At 34.8% G+C, this 22,181-nt stretch overlaps 6 protein-coding genes and 2 non-coding genes across 9 annotated transcripts; 3 read left to right on the forward strand and 5 right to left on the reverse strand.

The window, feature by feature from the left end:
* Positions 1-483: 483 nt before the first annotated feature.
* ZK617.8 lies at positions 484-763 on the reverse strand. Its single transcript, NR_056753.1, has one exon. It is a non-coding gene; the product is annotated as an Unclassified non-coding RNA ZK617.8 (non-coding RNA).
* Positions 559-972, forward strand: ZK617.18. Its single transcript, NR_056754.1, has one exon. It is a non-coding gene; the product is annotated as an Unclassified non-coding RNA ZK617.18 (non-coding RNA).
* Positions 973-1,515: 543 nt separating this feature from the next.
* spe-17 (Spermatogenesis-defective protein spe-17) lies at positions 1,516-2,146 on the forward strand. The gene is made up of 3 exons (NM_069874.5): positions 1,516-1,610; positions 1,663-1,986; positions 2,033-2,146. The coding sequence occupies exons 1-3, from the start codon at positions 1,590-1,592 to the stop codon at positions 2,108-2,110; spliced, it is 423 nt and encodes a 140-aa protein (NP_502275.1). The 5' UTR covers positions 1,516-1,589; the 3' UTR covers positions 2,111-2,146.
* Positions 2,147-2,225: 79 nt separating this feature from the next.
* Positions 2,226-3,782, reverse strand: lips-6 (LIPaSe related). Its single transcript, NM_069875.4, has 4 exons — positions 3,571-3,782; positions 3,344-3,521; positions 2,600-3,099; positions 2,226-2,550 (listed from the first exon to the last, which is right to left on the reverse strand). The coding sequence occupies exons 1-4, from the start codon at positions 3,753-3,755 to the stop codon at positions 2,379-2,381; spliced, it is 1,035 nt and encodes a 344-aa protein (NP_502276.1). The 5' UTR covers positions 3,756-3,782; the 3' UTR covers positions 2,226-2,378.
* Positions 3,783-14,977: 11,195 nt separating this feature from the next.
* On the reverse strand, positions 14,978-17,270 carry tgn-38 (Trans-Golgi network integral membrane protein 2). Its single transcript, NM_001268676.2, has 4 exons — positions 16,997-17,270; positions 16,092-16,568; positions 15,453-15,585; positions 14,978-15,371 (listed from the first exon to the last, which is right to left on the reverse strand). Exons 1-4 carry the CDS (start codon positions 17,258-17,260, stop codon positions 15,271-15,273), a joined length of 975 nt encoding a protein of 324 aa, NP_001255605.1. The 5' UTR covers positions 17,261-17,270; the 3' UTR covers positions 14,978-15,270.
* Positions 17,271-17,799: 529 nt separating this feature from the next.
* T12G3.11 (uncharacterized protein) lies at positions 17,800-17,868 on the reverse strand (the record flags this gene model as incomplete). Its single annotated transcript, NM_001307701.3, has 1 exon — positions 17,800-17,868. The coding sequence occupies one exon, from the start codon at positions 17,866-17,868 to the stop codon at positions 17,800-17,802; it is 69 nt and encodes a 22-aa protein (NP_001294630.1).
* Positions 17,869-18,142: 274 nt separating this feature from the next.
* T12G3.6 (RWD domain-containing protein) lies at positions 18,143-19,367 on the reverse strand (the record flags this gene model as incomplete). Of its 2 annotated transcripts, NM_001268677.6 has the most annotated exons (4): positions 18,186-18,513; positions 18,560-18,664; positions 18,722-18,983; positions 19,243-19,367. In NM_001268677.6, 4 exons carry the CDS (start codon positions 19,365-19,367, stop codon positions 18,352-18,354), a joined length of 654 nt encoding a protein of 217 aa, NP_001255606.1. In that variant the 3' UTR covers positions 18,186-18,351. The 2 variants fall into 2 exon arrangements, with proteins under 2 accessions (NP_001255607.1, NP_001255606.1); NM_001268678.5 differs by lacking the exon at positions 19,243-19,367 and having other exon boundaries at positions 18,143-18,513; positions 18,722-18,981.
* Positions 19,368-19,419: 52 nt separating this feature from the next.
* On the forward strand, positions 19,420-20,250 carry mrpl-51 (Large ribosomal subunit protein mL51). Its single transcript, NM_069878.8, has 3 exons — positions 19,420-19,555; positions 19,604-19,968; positions 20,021-20,250. Exons 1-3 carry the CDS (start codon positions 19,423-19,425, stop codon positions 20,120-20,122), a joined length of 600 nt encoding a protein of 199 aa, NP_502279.1. The 5' UTR covers positions 19,420-19,422; the 3' UTR covers positions 20,123-20,250.
* The last annotated feature ends 1,931 nt before the right edge of the window (positions 20,251-22,181 follow it).

Raw genomic sequence — 22,181 nt, forward strand, 5'->3', positions numbered from 1 at the left:
AAAAAAATCATAACGATGTAAGTGGAGGATGAGCAGTGGCCGGGGAGAAGGATAACGCCCGCAAGGTCCCCGAAGATGACGATGATGCATGAAATTTGAGCAGTGGAACTGGACAAAATTGTTATGAAATTGTCGTACCGGAAACTATAGACGGAATTTTTTTAAATTTATTTTTAAAATTTCTGGTTAACCTTCAAATTTTTGACCAAAATCTAGGGTCCTAACGTTGCATTTTCAGAAAATAAAATTATGCGAAATTATCAAAATCGGTTAGAAAAGGTACTGTACAACTTATTGCTACGTCGTGCAAAAAAAATTGCAAGTTAACAAGAACAAAAGCGGAGTAGAACAACATCTGGCAAATAAAACGTAGAATTTCGAAAACGAGAAGAAAATCGTAAATTTTAGATTCTAGGAATCTTTAAAGTTTGAAGCTTTGATCTACACAAGGATTGACACCATTTAAAAAATGTTTTAAAAAATAAAAAATAAAATAGTAAATATGTGAAAGCAATAGTATGCTCGAAATGCCACAAACAAAGACGCTCCGAGGGCATCAGGAGGAGGGAGAGAGATGTGGGATAAATGCACATATGAAAGAGGAGGCGCCGGGCATCAGTAGCAGCTCGCGGGAGCCCACACCACATTTGCAAAAATAGTATGGAGAGAGGAAGAGACGCAGATGAGTCGAGGGGGCGGCGCCCGGCGAACGGCATCGAGTGAGAGAGTGTTGAAGACGAAGAGACGCAGATCTAGCGGCGATCTCCCCCCACCCAACCAACGGAAAAATAATGAGATGGTCCCTTTGGAAAACGCTGCTGATGCCGTTGACAATGGACTTTCGTGGAGAAAATTGGATGGCAAAAAGAGAGATATAGAGGGAGAGGGTGAAGAACGGGAAAGTGATGGGATTGAGATTGATTGCGCGAAACTGAGAGATGGGTCATAGGTGAAAACGTGACAGGTGCCAATTGATATGCCGAGAGCAAGGAGGAATTTTTTTGGAATAACAATGCACAAATAAACGTGGGAATGTTGTTGCTGCACCTAACAATCAGCCAACAAAGTGCTTGAATTTTTGACTGTGGCTGGTAATTTGACTGTGGCACAATAAATTTTCAGTACAACGGTAGAGAGGATATGAAGGAAGAATTCATCACGAATTTATGTCTGATCCGAACAAAACAAAAAATATCAGAAGCTTGAGCAACAACTAAAATATCTTCTCGATTTAACTGACAAATGTTTCTCGCCCAAAAAAACGCCTCAAAATACAAATTCAAATGTTGGAACAACAATGCACTATATTTTCCAATATTTTTCATTGAAAATTATTATTGTTCCAAACAATAGATTTGGAAATCGATTTATTTAGGTATCTGAAAATATAATTTATTTTAGCTGAAGTATTGGAAAAATCTCAGAAATTACAAGTCATTTCTCTTTTTGGCATTAAATTTTCCCGTGACCTGACACCAGTTTTCCATGTTTTCAAAAACGGCGTGGTTTTTTTTTCTAATATTGAAATTTCAACGATTTTGAATTATTTCTCACTCTTTGAAATTATCAAGCAACTGTTTCTTATGCAAATGGCCGATATTGCTAAACAGGTAATCTCTAGTTGTCTTCCAGTTTCAGTTTTTGATGTTTTCCTTACTTCAGCGAGAACAACCTCCACGTGCAATGAGCACCACGTCGGGTTCTGATGTTCTGAAGAGTACAACAACGGGCACTACTACCGGCACCACGAAAAGCTCGGTCCACACCTCGGATACGAACTATGGAGTTGGCTCGTTGCGCTCTGATTGTAGTGAGGAAGGATTCGGATCCAATCTGACACCTGAAGAAGCCAATTGGCTCAATATGGCTCGAGTGTTCACCAAAGCCGAGAAGCCATTCAAGGAGCAAAAGACGTTCCGCGTGGCTCGGAAGTTGAGAACGTGGCGGCCACGACGTAGTGTTACTTGGAGTTTTCTCCGCAGATTGGTTAGTATTCTGGATGTTTGAGTGAGTAAAAATCTATAATTTTCAGTACAACGGTAGAGAGGATATGAAGGAAGATTTGATCCGCGACCTCGCCGATTTGGAAATTGAAGATAAACCTGTTTAATGTTCATTTTCAATAAATAACTTGAACTGTTTCCAATTAATTGTAATACACTGTTTAGGCGCCACACATTGTCAGGGTGGGACTAATATTTTCGAAAGTACATAAAGCCGCAATAATTCGACAACGAATTCATTATATACAGACATAATTATTCTGAATTAAATAAACAAAAAAATAATATTGAAAGGCAAACAACTATCTACATTTTGGTATTGAGCAAAATAAATTAAAGCTAATAAACTGTGCCTAGAGACAGTTCGAATGGCTTCTAATGCTTGTTCACATGTTTCTTGTGTGCTGATGTGACTGCTGTTCGCTTGACTTTCTTTGTTACGGTCTTCTTGACTTTTTGTGGAGCATCTCTTCTCTTGCTTCTCAAATACTTTTTCACTTCGGAGAATGAATTGTTCTTCTTCTTTTCGAGCTTGGCAGATGGGCGGCTGAAACATGGTAAGTTTTATGAGTTCGCTCTATTCTCATGTAACTAACCTCTTGGAAAGACCAGCAGTGGATTCTCTGAGCATTTGCAATTGAATAGCAGCAGTGTCAAACTCAGTCTGCTCGTGGTTCCTTCCTTCAACCTTCCATTCATGGGCACCGGTGAATTCCGAAGCCTTCTTTCCACAAGCCATATAACCTACGACGAAATCAGCAGTGGATGCCAAGTTGAATGCCTTGTATGATCCTTCGTAGTTCTTGAACCAGTTGATATCTTCCAAGAATTTTGAATTACACATCAATCCAGTCTTCATATTGCAAATATCGAAGAATGGAAGCGCGCAAAGCTGGGATCCCTGATTGGCTCCGGCCACAGAAATGTACGTGTGAACTCTTGAATGGAGAGATGGTCCCAATGCAACATTTGGATTATCGACACATTTTCCTCCAAGAATAGCTTTTCTTGCAATTGGTGATCCCATTGAATATCCAATAACGTCAATTTTCTGAGCTCCGGTGTACTTGAGAACGGTTTCGATGAAACGACGGACCTGGAAACTAAGAGTTTAATTCCTGGTTGTTTCAAATTGGGAAAACAAATATTATGGCGTTTCAGACAAGTGTGCCTTCTTATCCTAGTTTATATTTTCTATATCTACGGAAATTCAGTAAAGTTTGACATATGTTGCAAAATAGAACTCCGTACGTATCAATATGTGTTATTTTCTAAAATCATTAAAGCAAAACATTGTTTTCAAAAACAAAAAGTTCAAATGTCCCAAACAGTCAACTTACATGTTGAACATGTGTGCAAGACATTGCCACGTTCAAGTTCAATGGCTCAGTTCCTTTTCCCCATGTTGTTGCGAATAAGTATTGTCGTGGATAGTTGGCATTGGTAAAGTCGCGAGCAATCTTCCAGAGACTTCCAGCTTCATTGTTCAAACCGTGTACGAACACAACTGGGCGATCACTGAAAGATCACTGAAACTTGAGTATTCTTCTTCCTAACATATACTTACTGTGTCTCTGTAGTTACAACTCCTCCTCCAAAACTTCCAGTAGTCAATTCGTCTCGTACAAATGCTTTGACTTCTTCCGGTTTCAGATTTTTCTGCATCCACTGCATGAAATGTGGGTCTACTGCATGTCCGCATGCTGCAAAGCCAACAGCTACAAGCATAACGGCTACCGTAATCCAATTCATTTTTGTGTTGGTTTAGAACCTGAAATGCTAAAACTTGATCTAGAGAAATGTGGAGTTTGAATTTGAGGGTATCTTCACTAATTTTTTGGGCAGCTTTTATATTCACCTCACACTGTCAAATCTTGCCCTCAGTGCTAGGCGGAGTCATAGAAGGAAACTTATTTCTAGATTTCAAGTTGAGAGACAACTTTCGAAGCATATCAAAAAGAGTGGCAAAATTTATGGGCGGTGCGGTTGGCAACCGGATAGCTTTCTGACCTTAAGGTAAAGCGCCGAAGGGCTTATCAATGACAGATTGGCAGAAGGAAAGAGATGAAGAAAATGAGGATGACGATGGAAGGAACAAGAGAGAAAAAACTTCAGCCGCGGAAGAATTCCAAATGAACATGGGCGGCAATCAGGAGGAACGAATGGTTTTGAAATGGAAAAAAGAAATAGTCTCATGCCAATGTATCCGTGAATTTGGAATTGGAGAGTATATGGAAAATGTTGAATCTGAATCCTGGATTTGTGTTGATCTTGCTCATTTCTATGATTGATGAATCAAATTGTGTTCTGAACGTAAGAAGGGAAAACGTTTTTTAGGGAAACACACCTTTATCCTCAAACACACATGTTGCAAAATGGAATGCTACCGTAGGTTTTTTTTATTCAGTCAATGGCGTCTAAAATAGTGCAGATTGAAAAAAGTTGGATTGAAATTCGAAGTGAGAAAGGGTTCCTATTTTTTTTTTCAATAGATCACCCAAGTTTTGGTTGTTTTTCGTGTAACCAGGGGATCGTTAATCCATACGAATTGTTGGGCGAGCACTTCAAGTTCCCAGAGTTTGGTCATATTTTGATGTTTTTGCATTTCTTAAGATACGAAACTGTCGTGTAGTATACACAGTAAACTAACGTGCGTATCTTGAATTATATTCGCGTAGACTAGATAATCATATTAAAAATGCATTTCGTGACGGAAATTTATTGAAGTTAAGCTAACCATATTTGAAGTTTTTTCTATACGAATTCATAATTCATAGATCAGAAGTTCAAACATTTGAAATGCCAACTTTGGTTTCTTTGTATACTTTCACGCTTTTTCAAGATGGCGTCGCAATTTTAGTTTGGTACTCCTGGTATATGAAACTTTTATTTTCAGATTTTCAGCTTTCAATTTAACAGGGAATATGAGTATAAATCTTTTGTTGTACTGAAACCTTTGAAAATTTAATCTCATTTATTTCCGATCGTGATTGCTAAAGTCTTGGCCTACATACAGTATCTAGTTGGTGTGCAGTGTGGACAAAAACGGAAAGTGACCGAAAACTGAAAACTACTTTTATATTATAAAAGGTTATCTTCTAACTCTAGAATGAGATATGTCTCATTTGAGAGCTGATCACTAGAATATCACAAGTTTCAGCTCCGACTCTCAAATCAACGCTGCCTGGATGTTACCTTACTTCTTTCCTTAAAAATGATTATCAATTCAATAGTTTTGGAATAATATGTGATTGCTGACAATGAGTAATGAGTTTAACTTAAGATTTCAATAAAAACCATTCACAGTTTGTAAATTCACGAAGCTCCTGCGAAGTTATTAATAAGTTCAATAAATGCAATCCAGCACGCCATCAAGTCTTAATTATTCAATTTATCTTCTTTTTAATATGATCACAACACACACCTTGCCATACACACATTTCACTCTTTTTCCGTTGCGTAATGATAAAAATTTGATAGAGATTGTTCAGAAGTCCAATGCAAAAACGAGTGTTATCTCTTTGCGTCTGTAGTTTTAACGCAATCAAACCATATATTCGCAATTTTCAATTTCATTGGTCTACTGAATAGGTGAGGTGGAATTTCTTGAACTGGATAATAGGATTACGGTGTCGATTTTATGAGAAAATCCTTATTGGATAGAAACACAGTCCAAAATAGCCAAAACTATAAAAACTACGTTTATGTTACTTTACTTTTAACCCGTTCTATGAAAATTCATACCGTATTTTTGAATTTTTTAAAACCAGATTGAGATCTTCCTACTGTTGGGATTTAAGGCTTCTATAGGAATCTGCAATTAAGCTATCAAGTTAACACTATTGTTACTATTAACACTAGCATTTTTGAGAAGATAACTACATATTTAGGTCAAATGTATGGGAAACGTTTGTATTTTTCTGTTTTTTTTTACATGGAATTTTGAGTTCATCACTAATTGGGATTTCAATTTTATTCATTGATAGTTTTTCGACATTTGAAGCCAACTTCTTGTCCAAGTTTGGTCCAAATAATATTAAAATGCTTCAGAAGTTGGTGAAAGTTGGACAATACTTGATTTAACATAAATTTGGTTCAACGCTTGCCAAACTTTAATCCACACTTTTTTGATTTACAGTAGTAAAACAGTGCCGGTATAGTTACTATAAGTAAATTTTTCGCTCAATTGCTTTGAGTGAAACATTAATTGAAACGATAATCAGGGTAATTAACATCTAGAAATTTCAGAGTTTGGCAATTGTCGAGATTGTCAAAAACGTTAATTTACTCAAATTATAATTGTCAGAAAAAATAAAATGTTTGAAATTTTATAGATTTTTAAGCATTCGCATAAACTTTCCAGCAAAATTTGGAGAAATACTCAAATGAGTTTTTTATGTAGTAAACTTTTTTTGATTCTCGAAATACAATCTCCTTTTTTTCTATTTGTCTTGTCTTAGTTTCTTCAAAACACTTTTAACAGTATGCCAAATTTTTTCTTTATTTTCATATTTGAAACATTTTTAATAAATCCAAAACCAACCTAGATAGGAGAAGATCAGTACAAGACAAAAAGAAAGATTAAGATATGTCGCCAAAATTGTCGATTGCCAAAAAACTTCATTTTGGAGAAATATGGTAGAATTTTTTCGCACAAATTGAAAAGGTCTCCGACACCAAAACTAATAGAACGAACTTTTTAAAACGAGTTAACAACATCTGAAGTTTATGAAAAACAATATTTAGGTCACATGTAACAAGTTTAATGTAGTGTAAATTACTATTCCGAAATGCTTTCAAATTTGCGCAACTTCAAAAAAAAACTTACTATAGGTTATATAGCTAGGTTTTCACACTATGTATATCTTTCCTATGAGCCTTGCACACACATTGTTTTTCGAAAGTTTCTAACTAGGTTGTTGTTGAGAATATATCAAACTGGTAAATATAGAAAGAAATGGAAACGGTAAGGGTTTTGGTGCCTTTGTAGAAAAATGTTTAAAAGTGTCATATCGAATTTTCAGCGGCTTGTACATATCGAAATTCGAAAACTTCATAAACCTTCAAAGGTGTTAAAATGAATCTAACTTTTAAAAGCAATATATCGTTTCCTCACAACTATACTTTTCAAATCTCGTAATGCCAGTCACGCTCACTTCTTTATCTTGTCTATGTTCATTGTGTGTCCTTTTCAATCTCACTTTCTTGGTCTATAGGTACACGGCGATTCTATTGAAAAAAAACGAGTTGAAAGATTGCGTAAGGTTTGAAAGCTTCGAAATATACATTGTGTCCTCAACCGCAGACGACACTGTCTGGGTTTGATAGCCGAAAAGGACATTTCTGATTTCTCACGTAAAAATGATTTTTGGAATATGATAATGGGGGATTGAATGGATATGGGAAATAGTTATTATCATAGGAAATAATAAGTGGAAAGTTATGATCTTGGGAATCATTCATCGATTCATTTTAGAAAACGTTCATCTATTTCGTCTAAACTTCAAAATAAACCGTAAAAAACACACTATAGGTGATACTTACCTTGAAGATATTTATCTGAAAATAGTTTTCATTCTAAATTTTTACACCAATGGGGTTGCTCAAGTAAGAATTAAGAACTTTGATCAAGGTTGCCATTTTTATGTCAGCAATACATATATACTTATTAAAAGCCAGTCTTTGCAGAAGGCTTGGACATCTAAGGTAGACAGGCTTAAATCGTGACGCTGCTTCATGCTCGCCTGCTTCCTGGTAACAGGTCCTCCCATTCATTTTAGCTTGAGCTCCTAATTTCCTCACTTAAATTGTTTAATTTGTTGAAAGTTCAATGGAGAAATGAAAACTGAAGATGACGTGTACTTTGTCAGGAGGTGTAGGTGCGGTCTTAAAGTTTGACTGGCAGGCTGGTAAACCCAACGGCGAGTAAAATGGTCGGCTTGCAGGCCAGTCACCGCCGCCTACAGGCACCCATGTATACATTCTAGTGTCTCCTTGGAAGGCTTAATCTGAAACATCTTCGTACAAAATATGTAAATTCCTCCTCATTCCCTAATTGGCAATCTGTCGCACAGCAAAACACAGACTTCAAAATATAGTGTCATTCCCCATTGTCGCCCTTCTAATTCATATATTGTTTCCACTTACGCTACGCTCTTCGCAAAATCATGTTAAAATCTCGATGCAACTCAAATTGTTGCCTAGAGTCAGTTCTTGATTATAATAAGAGAAATCGCCACATCATATTCAATACCGCTCATTCCTAACACAAAACACAGCAGGTCATGACATCATTGGATTGGAGGGCTATAGACATATGATTACGGTAGATTAGTAAAAAGACGGCAAAAAAGATAAAATTCCTGTCTAATACAATGTTTTTCACAAAGACAGTTTATTCCATCTTTTGATTCTTTCTGTTTGTTACATGGCTAATGTAGAAATCAGAAACCTATCATGAAATATTCTGAACATTAGATTGCACACCGGGGAGATTTCCAGCAATTTTTCGAATCTAACTGCAACTCGAAAATTCACAAATTTGGCCTTTATTTAACGGTGGAGTATCGTCAGTGGGGCATTAGTGTAACACAAATTTATTATAGTTTAACATGACAAAATATTCCTTAAAAAAATACTCCTAACATTTTTAGATTCTTCATTAAAAAATTTTTTGCTGAAATGTTGGCAAGTTCCCAAATTTTCAAAAAACATTTTTTTGGTAGTTTCGAGCAACGCTGCAGGGTTGAGTACGCTCTGGGTAATTAAAACAAATAGTTAAAACTTAATTTAAAAATTTTAACAGTTTGTATAAAAATATTTTTGGTCTACTTCCAAAATGATGAACTCAGTTTTCACCACATTTTGATTGTAAATTTAAAAAAATTAAAACATTTTTCAAAAGTTTTGCTATGATGTTTTGATATTTTAACACTACAGAAGCTGTTGTAAACAATTTCCCTAATGATGATACTCCATTTTTAATATTCCAATTCCGACAATTGCAAAATTCTATTGCCATGAATGAATATTCTTGAAATTGTTTTGATTTTTTGTAAATTGTTATTCCTGTCTCTTATACTCAGCATTTACTGAAAAAAAACGAGATAACGTGTCTTGAAAAAAGTCTGACTCAAAATCCGGGGTTCTAAAATAAATTTGGTAAGATTTTTTCATTAAATGGAAAAACATTTAAAACGTGTTCACACTGTTTCTAAAATGACAACCTTATTAAAAATGTTCCCCTGAATTTTCTTCTCTGTGAAATATTTTCCAATCTCAAAATTTTCGTGCTCGACACTTTTTTGAACACTTTTTTTAAAACATCGGATAATGAAGTACATGAAGTTAAAAAGAGCAATATAAAACAAAACTCTTCAAGTGACCTATACAGGTGGGGATAATAATCCCACTTATGCGGAACATTACAAAAGTCATTTAAAAAATTCACCCAAACTACAAGTAAATTTTTAATTTCTAAACTAGATTATTAAACTTATTATCCGAAACGCCTCTACATGAGATCACGATTTCTTCTGAAACGATCTTTGCGCATTTTTTCTGCGCAGTTTAAACCCGTCTACCAGCAACTGCGATTGTAAAGGGCAATGAATTAGACGGGCGACAGTATCAGTCAATTTTGAAGACTGTGTTTTGTTGTATGACATTGAGGAAGACACATAGATACGCCATAGATAATAGATCATTTCCGATTGGAAAAAAGAACAGAGAATACGAGTGAATATACCTTGATTAATTGTTCGTAAGAAATTTGATGGAAACTTTTTCGTCGGGGAGGTCAATTAGTGTAAAAGGTGTTGTAATTGAACTGTTATTTTTTAATTAAGATTATCTTTTCATGTTTGCGTCATGGTTCATGTTGAAAAATATATTGTAATTTCACAAGATGCTGAAATGGTTTCTTAAAGTTTATGGGTCTCTGCGCGGGAAAAATAATGGAATTATTTCTTTTGCGGTTTACTTAGTTTTTAGCCTAAGTATTCAAAGTAGAGATAAACTTTTTAATTAAATGTGTGTATTTTTTCCGGCTTGCCAAAATTTTGTGAAATAAAGAGTTTCACATCTGAAGAACAATTTTTTGTAATGTACCACTTTTGCAACAAAAAATACAGACACCTGAATTTTATTTTAAATTTGAACTTTTGAAATATCATTACTTATATATAAAAAAATACATGAGGGATGTTACAATTGTAGTTTGTAGTCTGTGACGTCACACTTACAAGGTGTTTCCGGCTGTTGAAGGGATTGTGGGTTGGGGTTAGTGGTGGGATATGGTCGGGATACTGTAGTAGTACTGTAGGGGTACTGTAGGGTTACTGTAGGATTACTGTAGTTTTGGAAAAATTGACTTTTTGTCTTTTGAAGTGATATTGGTTTGAGGTTAGTGGTGGGATATGGTCGGGGTACTGTAGTAGTACTGTAGTAGTACTGTAGGAGTACTGTAGGATTACTGTATTTTTGAAAAAAATTGGTTTTTCGTCTTTTGAAGTGATATTGCTTTTGGGTTAGTGTCGGGATATGGTTGGGGTACTGTAGTTGTACTGTAGAGGTACTGTAGGAGTACTGTAGGATTACTGTAGTTTGGGAAAAATTGACTTTTCGTCTATTGAACGGATATTGGAAACTTTGAGAAAATTCCGGAATGCTCCAGAACCTTCTGGAAAATTCGAGAAAATTCTGGAATGTTCCAGAACCTTCTGGAAATCCGAGAAAATTCTGGAATGTTCCAGAACCTTCTGGAAAATTCGAGAAAATTCTGGAATGTTCCAGAACCTTCTGGAAAATCCGAGAAAATTCTGGAATGTTCCAGAACCTTCTGGAAAATTTGAGAAAATGCTGGAATGTTCCAGAACCTTCTGGAAAATTTGTGAAAATTCTGGAATGTTCCAGAACCTTCTGGAAAATTCGAGAAAATTCTGGAATGTTCCAGAACCTTCTGGAAAATTTGAGAAAATGCTGGAATGTTCCAGAACCTTCTGGAAAATTCGAGAAAATTCGTGGTGAGACCCTTCGTGGTGAGACCCTTCGTGGTGAGACCCATCTTGGCGAGACCTAAGTTTTGGCGGGAAATTCAAATTTTCTGATAAAAATTTTTGGCGGGAAATTCAAATTTACTGAGAAAAACTTTTTGGTGGGAAATTCAAATTTTCTGTGAAAAATTTTGGCGGGAATTCAAATTTTCTGTGAAAAATTTTGGCGGGAATTCAAAATTTCTGTGAAAAATTTTGGCGGGAATTCAAAATTTCTTTGAAAAATTTGGGCGGGAATTCAAAATTTTTGTGAAAAATTTTGGCGGGAATTCAAATTTTCTGTGAAAAATTTTGGCGGGAATTCAAAATTTCTGTGAAAAATTTTGGCGGGAATTCAAAATTTCTGTGAAAAATTTTGGCGGGAATTCAAAATTTCTATGAAAAATTTTGGCGGGAATTCAAATTTTCTGTGAAAAATTTTAACGGGAATTCAAGTTTTCTGTGAAAAATTTTGGCGGGAATTCAAATTTTCTGTGAAAAATTTTGGCGGGAATTCAAAATTTCTTTGAAAAATTTGGGCGGGAATTCAAAATTTTTGTGAAAAATTTTGGCGGGAATTCAAATTTTCTGTGAAAAATTTTGGCGGGAATTCAAAATTTCTGTGAAAAATTTTGGCGGGAATTCAAAATTTCTGTGAAAAATTTTGGCGGGAATTCAAAATTTCTATGAAAAATTTTGGCGGGAATTCAAATTTTCTGTGAAAAATTTTAACGGGAATTCAAGTTTTCTGTGAAAAATTTTGGCGGGAATTCAAATTTTCTGTGAAAAATTTTGGCGGGAATTCAAAATTTCTTTGAAAAATTTGGGCGGGAATTCAAATTTTCTGTGAAAAATTTTAACGGGAATTCAAGTTTTCTGTGAAAAATTTTGGCGGGAATTCAAATTTTCTGTGAAAAATTTTGGCGGGAATTCAAAATTTCTGTGAAAAATTTTGGCGGGAATTCAGAATTTCTGTGAAAAATTTTGGCGGGAATTCAAAATTTCTGTGAAAAATTTTAACGGGAATTCAAAATTTCTGTGAAAAATTTTGGCGGGAATTCAGAATTTCTGTGAAAAATTTTGGCGGGAATACAAATTTTCTGTGAAAAATTTTGGCGGAATTCAAAATTTCTGTGAAAAATTTTGGCGGGAATTCAAATTTTCTGTGAAAAATTTTGGCGGGAATTCGAAATTTCTGTGAAAAATTTTGGCGGGAATTCAAAATTTCTGTGAAAAATTTTGGCGGGAATTCAAAATTTCTATGAAAAATTTTGGCGGGAATTCAAAATTTCTGTGAAAAATTTTGGCGGGAATTCAAATTTTCTGTGAAAAATTTTGGCGGGAATTCGAAATTTCTGTGAAAAATTTTGGCGGGAATTCAAAATTTCTGTGAAAAATTTTGGCGGGAATTCAAAATTTCTATGAAAAATTTTGGCGGGAATTCAAAATTTCTATGAAAAATTTTGGCGGGAATTCAAAATTTCTGTGAAAAATTTTGGCGGGAATTCAAAATTTCTGTGAAAAATTTTGGCGGGAATTCAAAATTTCTATGAAAAATTTTGGCGGGAATTCAAATTTTCTGTGAAAAATTTTAACGGGAATTCAAGTTTTCTGTGAAAAATTTTGGCGGGAATTCAAATTTTCTGTGAAAAATTTTGGCGGGAATTCAAAATTTCTGTGAAAAATTTTGGCGGGAATTCAAATTTTCTGTGAAAAATTTTGGCGGGAATTCAAAATTTCTGTGAAAAATTTTGGCGGGAATTCAAAATTTCTGTGAAAAATTTTGGCGGGAATTCAAAATTTCTGTGAAAATTTTTAGCGGGAATTCAAATTTTCTGTGAAAAATTTTGGCGGGAATTCAAAATTTCTGTGAAAAAATTTGGCGGGAATTCAGAATTTCTGTGAAAAATTTTGGCGGGAATTCAAATTTTCTGTGAAAAATTGTGGCGGGAATTCAAAATTTCTGTGAAAAATTTTGGCGGGAATTCAAAATTTCTGTGAAAATTTTTAGCGGGAATTCAAATTTTCTGTGAAAAATTTTGGCGGGAATTCAAAATTTCTGTGAAAAATTTTGGCGGGAATTCAGAATTTCTGTGAAAAATTTTGGCGGGAATACAAATTTTCTGTGAAAAATTTTGGCGGAATTCAAAATTTCTGTGAAAAATTTTGGCGGGAATTCAAAATTTCTGTGAAAAATTTTGGCGGGAATTCAAATTTTCTGTGAAAAGTTTTGGCGGGAATTCAAAATTTCTGTGAAAAATTTTGGCGGGAATTCAAATTTTCTGTGAAAAGTTTTGGCGGGAATTCAAAATTTCTGTGAAAAATTTTGGCGGGAATTCAGAATTTCTGTGAAAAATTTTGGCGGGAATTCAGAATTTCTGTGAAAATTTTTGGCGGGAATTCAAATTTTCTGTGAAAAATTTTGGCGGGAATTCAAAATTTCTGTGAAAAATTTTGGCGGGAATTCAAATTTTCTGTGAAAAATTTTGGCGGGAATTCAAAATTTCTTTGAAAAATTTGGGCGGGAATTCAAAATTTCTGAAAAAAAATTCTGGAATGTTCCAGAAGTTTCTAGAAAATTCGAGAAAAGTCTGTAATGTTCCAGAACTTTCTAGAAAAATCGGGAAAATTCTCGAATGTTCCAGAATTTTCTAGAAAATTCGAGAAAAGTCTGGAATGTTCAATTCCCTGAAAAAATTCAAGAAACTTCTGCGAAGTTCTAGAACCTTTCAAGTTTTGATACTCCTAGAATATTCTGAAGTTTTAAGAATTAAAAAAAACCAGAAATTGTTATAGATAATTTCCAAAAACGCTCGCCAAAAACTTTCGGAAAGGACCGGAAAAAGTCTCATAAAAGTTCCAGGAAACTTGAGGTTTTAAAATTGTAATTGCTTAAAATTAAGTATATATTATTTATGTTGCTCGAAAACTTCCGGAAAACAAGGAAAAAAACGTTCCATCTGCAGTGAAATGCTTAGAAATTTCAGAATTTGATTTTAATTTTGAGTACGCCAGTCGGAGCACGCGCTTCAGCGCGTGCGAACGGCTGGTATTTTAACAATTTGCTTCAAAAAAAAAAGATTTTACGTTACAAAATTTTTGTAAATATTTCACAAAAAAAAGCGCTTTTACAGTGCTTATAGCGTTTTTATTACACAGACGCAGAAGTTTTTTTTTAACAGAAATACAGTAACTGGTCTCGACACGACAACTGTTTTCTCAATAGACACGAGTCACGCCTTTAAGGAGTACCATAATTTCAAACTTTTGTTGCTGCGGAATTTTCAATGATTTTTCGAAAGTTTGTTTCAATTGTTTTTTTTTTGAAATATACTTTTATCGGAAAACTAAGACAAATCAATGAAAATTTGTGAAAGCTTGAAATTACCGTAATCTTTAAGGGCGCACACCTTTCCGCATTTAACAAAAACTTGTCGTTTCGAGACCGGATACCGTAGTCTTGGAACGAAATCGCAGAAATTCGTGTCTGTATTTTTTCGAAAAAATGTTCACAAAGAAAACGAAATAATCGAAGGAAAAGTAACCCGAGCTATTTCATATCGCGCTTAAATCTACATATGACAGCAGATGTATTGTTTTAAACCTGAAATATCTAGAATAATCTGTCTAAAGCGTTTAAACTCTTGAACTATCACAGTGATATCCAATTTCATCTTAGATTATAACACGTTTCTGTCTATTTTTTCGAGTTTCAAATAACGCCTTCTCATCTCTTTTCGCTGTCATATTCGTCTATAGTCTAATCAAAAAGGCCAAAAAGTCACTGCCAACATTCCGATTCTATCGGCCCCGCCTTCGCACGATGTAGAATAAGAAACGTTTATGGAAATTTGAAGCGTAGGTGAAACCTGAATATGTGGTCTTGCCGGCCTTCTTTGATGGCAGAGTATCAATCTACACATCATTTGGAGACAGGAATTTCGGTTTTAATTATTTTTTATCTGAAACAAGCGACGGTTCAACAAGAATACATCCAATTACTATTTAATACTTGAGACGCGAGAAAGGCACAAAAAAGTTGCAAACCGTATAGGGATTAACAATCATACAAAAGTGAACGGAGAAAAGGCAAAGGGTGTTTGGGAAAGGGAACAAAATATAAAGCTATATCTGACGAAAATGTTTAAAATGCACACGAAATGTAAGATTGGGGGGGGGGGGCTATATACCAGTAGATTATTCAACAAGATTAATGACAAATTAAAAATATATTATCAGTTTCCGGCTTCATTTTGGCTTAGCCGACGATATCGAACATTTCCGCCACTACTTCTACGAGATCCAGCTCTTCCGGTTCGACCTTCGAACATCAGACCTGAAAAATGAGTTTTTATTCTGACTTTTTACAATCTTTTCAGAGAAAAAAAAACTGATAATTTTTATTAAGATGCCATACCGAGAATCTTTTTCTTATTATGCTGTAATAGGTAGATGGCGACGATCAGGAAAGAGGCGACAAAGAAAAATGACATGAATCCTGTTCCATCTTCCTCGGCTCCACGAATACGTGGAAATGATTGGAATTCGTTCTGAAATGGAAACAATTATACTTTGGGTTTTTACAAAATATGACAGTGTGGCAGAATAAATAAAAACTTTTACTTTCTCTGAAAATAGTTTTTATTTCAGTTGGAACAATTGAGAAAGTAGTCAAAAAATTGCCCGAAAGTTGAAAATTTCATTTAAAAAATTTAGAAACATTGCCAGATTTTTCGGTAATTTTCAGCTTTCAGACAGATATTGCGCATTTTTAATTAAAATAACAACTACTTTCAACTAAAGCAAATTTTTTAATTTTATGTATCATTAAATTTTAATTTTTAAAAAATATTAGCATAGCATGCTACACTGGCTCATTTTTTAGAATTGCTAGAATTATTGAAGTTTGTTTTTTTTTTGAAAAAATACTTCTGAAAAAAGACCAAATTGAGAATGTCAATTAATTCAAAAATTGTCAACTGTTTGAATATAACTTTAAAATTCTTTCGGAAAGTAACTTTTCTCTACTTCTTATTTCAAAGTTTTAATCACTTACAGATGAATCATGCCTATGTGGTCGAGCGACGGGACCAGCTTCCAGTGTCTGCTCCTCATCAGCTGAATCTTTCTTTTTCTCAGCAACAGGTACACCTGGAGCGGGATTTCCTCTGGCTTCTTCAACTGCTTCATGTAATCCTTCTGCTCCAACTGCAGGAGTCTCTCGATCCTCTTTGGCTGCACCATCAGCTTCATCTTTTGGAGGATCTACCACAGCTGGTTTGTCAACGTTCGCATCTGGATCTTCTTCCCCTTTTCCACCTTCCACTTCTTGTTTTGGTTCAAATTCTGGAGCTGCATTTTCTTTTTCCTCTTCTTTCGCATCTTCTACTTCTTTTGGTGCTTTCTGTGCAAAAGGGGCAATTGTTTCTACAACAACAGTCGTTGCTTCTTGAATCACATCAGTTTTTGCTGGAGGTGTTTCTTCTTTTCCAGTCAGTAATTCTTCTTTCTTCTCGTTTTCAGTTTTCGACTCCTGAAAAATTATAAAAACTGAATGTAACTGAAATTTATAGGGAGGGCTTGCTTTAGATATCTCAAAAACTTCCAAAAATTTTTATCGTGTGTCACAATTTCAAACAAAAAACCAAATTTGCTAAAGTCTTAAGTTTCGCCAACTTTTCCATGACACAACTGTTGGAGGTTAATTTTTTTATTATTATCATTCTTTATTTCATATTTCGGCAATAAGAAACATGGTGATTCAATAACAACTGTATTCCAACAGCCTCGACAAGGAAAAAAACTAATGATTTTAACAAAATGTGGGTTTTTTTTTGAAATTCAAACCCGTCATGAAAATTTAGAAAATGTTTTTTTAATCTCATCATGAAATTCGATCGTTTCGGGCCAGTTTAGTCTATTTAAGAAAAACCCAAAGCATTTTTAAATTGTATTTCTTACAATAATTGTTGCATTTGTAGCAACTGGAATCGGAGCTACTTGATCTGGTGCAATTGTGAGATTTGCTGTTGAACTGAGAAGTGTCAAAGTTGGAGGTGTTGTGCTTTTTTCAGATGATTTTCCTTCTTTTTCATTTTCGTTTTCATCAATTGGAGGTCTCACATCATCCACATCTTCAGGATTTACATCGTCTTCTGGTTTTTCTTGTGCAGCAGCTGATGTTGCCAAGAATAGTAGAACCACGACGAAGAGTCGTAATTTCATGAGAGAAAAGCTGTAAACATGCAATTTTTTGAAAAAAGGTATTAAAAACTAATATCTGAACAAAAAAAATAGTAGAACACGGAGAGACTCCAGAAAAACCTCAATACTAAAATAGCAGCAATTAGGTGTCTCAGAGAACATGAGAGAATAGTTGTGACCGAATGAGGTCAGTTACTCTACGATGAGAAGGCAATAACGGTCGGTAGTACGAACGGAGAACTAGAAAAAAAAACATTGAAAGTTCACGATTATCCATCGTTTTCTTCTCAAAGACATGTGTTTCAAAAATGTTTACATTTGCCTGAAGTGGCATATTGGAAAGAGAAGTGCGCTTTCGCTCGTAAAAATCAATGAAACAGTTGAGTTAATCCGTCGGAAACAGATCATGTTAATCTCGAAAAAAAATTGTTGCAATTGAAAACTACAATTTGGAAAGTATTTGAATTGTGGTTTTGATTTTGATCATAGATAAGTATTCATTCATAAATGTCTACACAGCTCAAATATTTCTAGAATTAATATTGCGAAAAAATTCAATATCAGTGGAGGTTTAGCACATCATGCAATGTCGACAAACAAACAGAAACGTAAAGTAGAGAACGTGGCATGTTTTGATTCCTGGGAAAATGTTGATTCAAACTATTTCGAAACAAATTAAAGTGAGAAAATATATTGCAGAAACTGAATTATTGACATTTTAATTAGACTAAAAGTCAAAAAATGTAAGAAAACCAACTTGTATCAGCAAAAAACCACTGAAAACCAATAAAAATGTAAAAATGACAAATTGTCGTAATATCTGGTGTCGGTTGTGCATTGGTACGCAATCTTGTGTACTCCTCGCGGACAAGTTTTCTGTTAATTTTTTTTGTTGGTTTTTTTCTATTTGTCCCGCTTTTATTTGTACTGAAATCTTTAAACCGATATAATTTTTTAATTCACTTTAGTAACAATAATAGTGTCGATATCACCGAATAGGTAAGGCAATGGTACAATAAAAACCATGCAAATTTAAGGCTTAAATTACAAAAAATGAGTTGAGAGTTATTATTTTGAATTATTAATTTCAGCCGTTTGTTTCCATTCGATATCTAATAATAGACGTTGGTGAACAAGTTTAAAATGTCTTTTCCTTTCTTCGATTCAGCAGTCTCGGCTAGAGCCTTTTCCTTGAGCTTGTCTCTTTGCTTCGCATCTTCCAGATTAATTGTTTCCATAGGGAGTGAGATGTATCCGAGATCAAGGTTACGAATCTGTAAAATTTGAAACTAATTTTTCGTAATTCAATTTTAAAAGTACCTGTGAGACACGAGCTCGAATTTTCTCGCTCTTCCCGTTTTCGATTTTTTCGAGATATTTGGCCGCTCTCTTGTTGCTCCCTCTTCGGTGGAAGAAATTATACATCTAAAAGAATATTTTGATATTTAAATAGTTGTTATAAATATTTTAAATCAGACTCACAAAAATACTGTGATTCCACGAATCCTTTTTCGATCCCCGATTTGAGGACTGTTCGCGTGGTTTTGACGAAGACACTTCTACCCACTGGTCGATCTCTTCTTCTGATGGCATGCATTTCTTTGTGTGTTGTTGGCATTTGGAAAGAAGAAGGAACAATTGATCCTCAGTTAGTGGTTTTTCGTGACATTTCAACAAATTGATCGTCGGAGTCCTTTCAAGTCTTACGTGGAGGGGAACAGAAGGAGCCATTATTAGGAGCGGTCTGAAATTTCTCAATTTACTAAACAATTGAAGAAGGACTAACGTTTTTTGCTTGTATTGACTCAACATGCGTCTAATTCTCAAAAATACAAACCGGAAAGTAGGCAAAATTGAAGATTTCAGCTAAGGTTAGCCTTTTTTCGACATTTTTAAGAATTTTCATTACGAAATTCGTTAATTTGTGCGCATTTTGAGATTATGCAAGCAAAAAATTAAACAAAATACACGCAGGAGAAAAAAAATTGTACAAAATTACTCACGTTTGCGCAATGTCATCGCAATCTAACTCCTCGAAAACAAAAATTCCCGCACTTTTCAAATGGTAGATCACTATTTCTCTAGGAAGATCAAATATATTTTTACTGCATTCTTGTTCTTTATTCATGAATTCAGCGTGTTCGTTTTTGTTTTCTTTTAATAATCTATTAAGTTTTCAGGTGATGAATTCCAATTCTCTATCACGATTCACATCAATCGTGAGAACGACATCGATCCGCGGATTTCATGATCGAAGCTCAGTGCCACGGGTCGTCGATGATCGCGAAAAGTCTTCAGCAAAATATAATGATGCCGGTGAGACATATATTTAATTTTTTCAAATAAAAACTTTCACATTTTCAGGTTACACGTTCCGTTATCACCAACAAGGCGTAGATCCGCTACCTCGTATTCCTGATTGTAAAGTCCCAGTAGCACGTCCAGCATACAAAGTTCGTGATCAATGGAGTGACGAAGCTGCTCGCTTCGGTCAAAACGACTATATTGATCTTCTCGGTGATGGATCAGTTCATCCTGCACAACTTCAATATCACACGCCAACTTGGCTTCGTGGATTCCCAGGACAACATAAAGCAAATGAGCTCATCAAACTTATTCACTATCGAAATCTGTATGATGCTAAATTGAAACAAAATTCACCGAAAAGATGGCACGAGCTAAGAAAGAGAATCAAGTATTTAATGATGCAGCACAATTATAACAAACAGGTTGGATTTTTTTTTAATATGTTTTTTTTTAAATCCAAATTATTTGCTTCAGGATGAGATCGGTCGAGAACGCAACTTGGGATTATGGGAAGAGGAGCCCGACTACACTTACAAGGACAAATCACGAAGATCATTCAAAGATGAAATCCATTAGATTTATATTGCTTGTTTTTAGCTGTTGTAGAATTATTTTTGTTGTTACTATCTGAATTTTTAATATTAATTTTCGAATCTTAGGGAACATCGAGATCATTCGTGGCATATCATAAAGTTTAAGCTTCCAGTCCGTAATAGATTGCTTTGAAGGGGTCCAGTTTGAGAAGTTGCAGGTGTTTTTCGTTTCGGAAAAAATCGAGATTTCCTGAAATGCGACTGTCATGAGTCAAATTTCAGAAAATTCCACGTTTCAATTTCGATGTTAGATTATAGAGACCTTTCTAGCTTCCCATTTCACAACAAACCCCTCTTCATCATCATGACGTCATACAGTCTCGTTCTCTTCTCCAAATATAAATGATCAGCTGTACAGTCACTAAATGCAGCATATCAGTACCTTATCAATTGATAGCATCACCACATGTTCATCTCGCCTCAAATTCAAAAAAAAAGCAACACTTCACTCCTAAAACAGTTCCATTTTCGGTCGATAAACCATCGATTCCCCGTTCACTCAGCTGTGCGTATTTTCTCGTCATTCGTCTCTTTCTCACAGCCTACACTATTCGCGAAGCCGTCTGCAATCTGCGTCTCACCTTGGGCCCTATGCAGAGGGACAATCAATCGGCCTAGAGGAGGCTGGTCATGTGTTTATGCATAGAAATATCGAGAAAGAATGCGAGACACAGAGATGAAGAGGCATCATTCGGCCTCATTTTGCCCATAGCAACACTTACACTCGTAGGCTCGGTAGTGGAATGTTCCAGATGAATACTCTTGCTTTGACACGATATTTAAGTAGGAAATTCCTTTTCTAAAATCTAAAACTAGCAATTTCTTGCGGTTGTGTAACCGAATCAAATATTCGAAAATTAGCAAAATTTCGCAATGAATATTCTCGTTTTTTGGCAAACCGTTTCTTTTTTGTCATTTTGACTATTACACAGTCTCCTCCAGTGGAAATCGGTCCGTTGGCGCACTTCTCGTGCATCGCGTGGAAAATTGAGAAATTACCAAAACTTTCAATTTACTGTTTTTCTTTATATTTTTCATAACATAAGCTTGGGTGGAAGATTACTTTTCAAATAAACATCAATTTCTACTAGAAAAATGATGATAAATATACAAAATATGAGAAAAACTCAATTTTTAGTTGTTTTTACTTTTTATATCAGCGCTTTTATTTTTGAACCAAAATCAAAAAACTTTTTTCTCCACCTTTCCCCGAATTAGCTTTACAATTGATACCTAATTTCAAAGTATGAAATCGATTTTAAACCCACAAAAACCGAAGGAAATCATTTTTCAGTGGTAAAATTTTGCAACGCTCACGAGAAACGCGCAAGCCCCCTTGTTGGGTCATTTCCACGTGAGGAGGCTGTGTATTATCCTTTCTGATTTTTTCCGTCAAAAATACGGTACCCGGTCTCAACACGCTTTTTTGTTGTAAAATACAAGCAAGTATGCGCCTTTAAAGAGTACTGTAATTTCAAACGTTTTTTGCTGCTTAATTGTTTTCCTTAACAATTTATTTGTTTATTTAAAGACTAAAAATTGAAATTTAAAAGCACAGAATTGTTTTAGAAAAAAGTTTTAGAATACAGTACCGGTTGGAATTTGAAAAAAATTGTCGTGTCGAGACCGGGTACCGTAGTTTTGGCGCAAAAATCACAACATTTCGCGTATGGATAATATTTAATTGCATTTTTACATAACTTTCTTGTAGGCCCAACAGTACCTACTTGCCTGCCTACAGGCAACTCTCTACTGCTACTAAATTTTTGACGCCTTCACGAAATTAGTCACTTATGATAATGAAAGTTTATATTTTAGTTCTAGAGAATCTGTTCAACTAGATCCTAACAAAAATAGTCTCCAAGAAATTTAGATGAATGATAATAAAAACTTGTTGGAAGTGATCTACTAGATCTAGATACCACCTTGAACTTTGAAGCCTTGAGTGTTTTTCTTTTCATATCTCCGTTCTTGCCCCCTTTGTTCATCTCGTAAACATCTTTAAAGGTTCCAAAAATAGTACATTTCCTTTTTGTTGTTGC

Source organism: Caenorhabditis elegans, chromosome IV (assembly GCF_000002985.6).
Source record: "Caenorhabditis elegans chromosome IV".
Taxonomy (NCBI): Eukaryota; Metazoa; Nematoda; class Chromadorea; order Rhabditida; family Rhabditidae; genus Caenorhabditis; species Caenorhabditis elegans.

Bases quoted from the DNA above. Each gene is read 5' to 3' on its own strand.
- spe-17 (NM_069874.5), top strand. From the start codon at position 1,590: ATGGCCGATATTGCTAAACAG. The intron at 1,611-1,662 runs GTAATCTCTAGT...TCCTTACTTCAG, and splicing joins TGGCCGATATTGCTAAACAG to CGAGAACAACCTCCACGTGC. The intron at 1,987-2,032 runs GTTAGTATTCTG...TATAATTTTCAG, and splicing joins GGAGTTTTCTCCGCAGATTG to TACAACGGTAGAGAGGATAT.
- mrpl-51 (NM_069878.8), top strand. From the start codon at position 19,423: ATGAATTCCAATTCTCTATCACGATTCACATCAATCGTGAGAACGACA. The intron at 19,556-19,603 runs GTGAGACATATA...TCACATTTTCAG, and splicing joins AGCAAAATATAATGATGCCG to GTTACACGTTCCGTTATCAC. The intron at 19,969-20,020 runs GTTGGATTTTTT...TATTTGCTTCAG, and splicing joins AGCACAATTATAACAAACAG to GATGAGATCGGTCGAGAACG.
- lips-6 (NM_069875.4), bottom strand. From the start codon at position 3,755: ATGAATTGGATTACGGTAGCCGTTATGCTTGTAGCTGTTGGCTTTGCA. The intron at 3,522-3,570 runs GTAAGTATATGT...GTGATCTTTCAG, and splicing joins GTTGTAACTACAGAGACACA to TGATCGCCCAGTTGTGTTCG. The intron at 2,551-2,599 runs GTTAGTTACATG...ACCATGTTTCAG, and splicing joins ACTGCTGGTCTTTCCAAGAG to CCGCCCATCTGCCAAGCTCG.
- tgn-38 (NM_001268676.2), bottom strand. From the start codon at position 17,260: ATGAAATTACGACTCTTCGTCGTGGTTCTACTATTCTTGGCAACATCA. The intron at 16,569-16,996 runs GTAAGAAATACA...ATAATTTTTCAG, and splicing joins CTACAAATGCAACAATTATT to GAGTCGAAAACTGAAAACGA. The intron at 15,586-16,091 runs GTAAGTGATTAA...TTTCCATTTCAG, and splicing joins CACATAGGCATGATTCATCT to AACGAATTCCAATCATTTCC.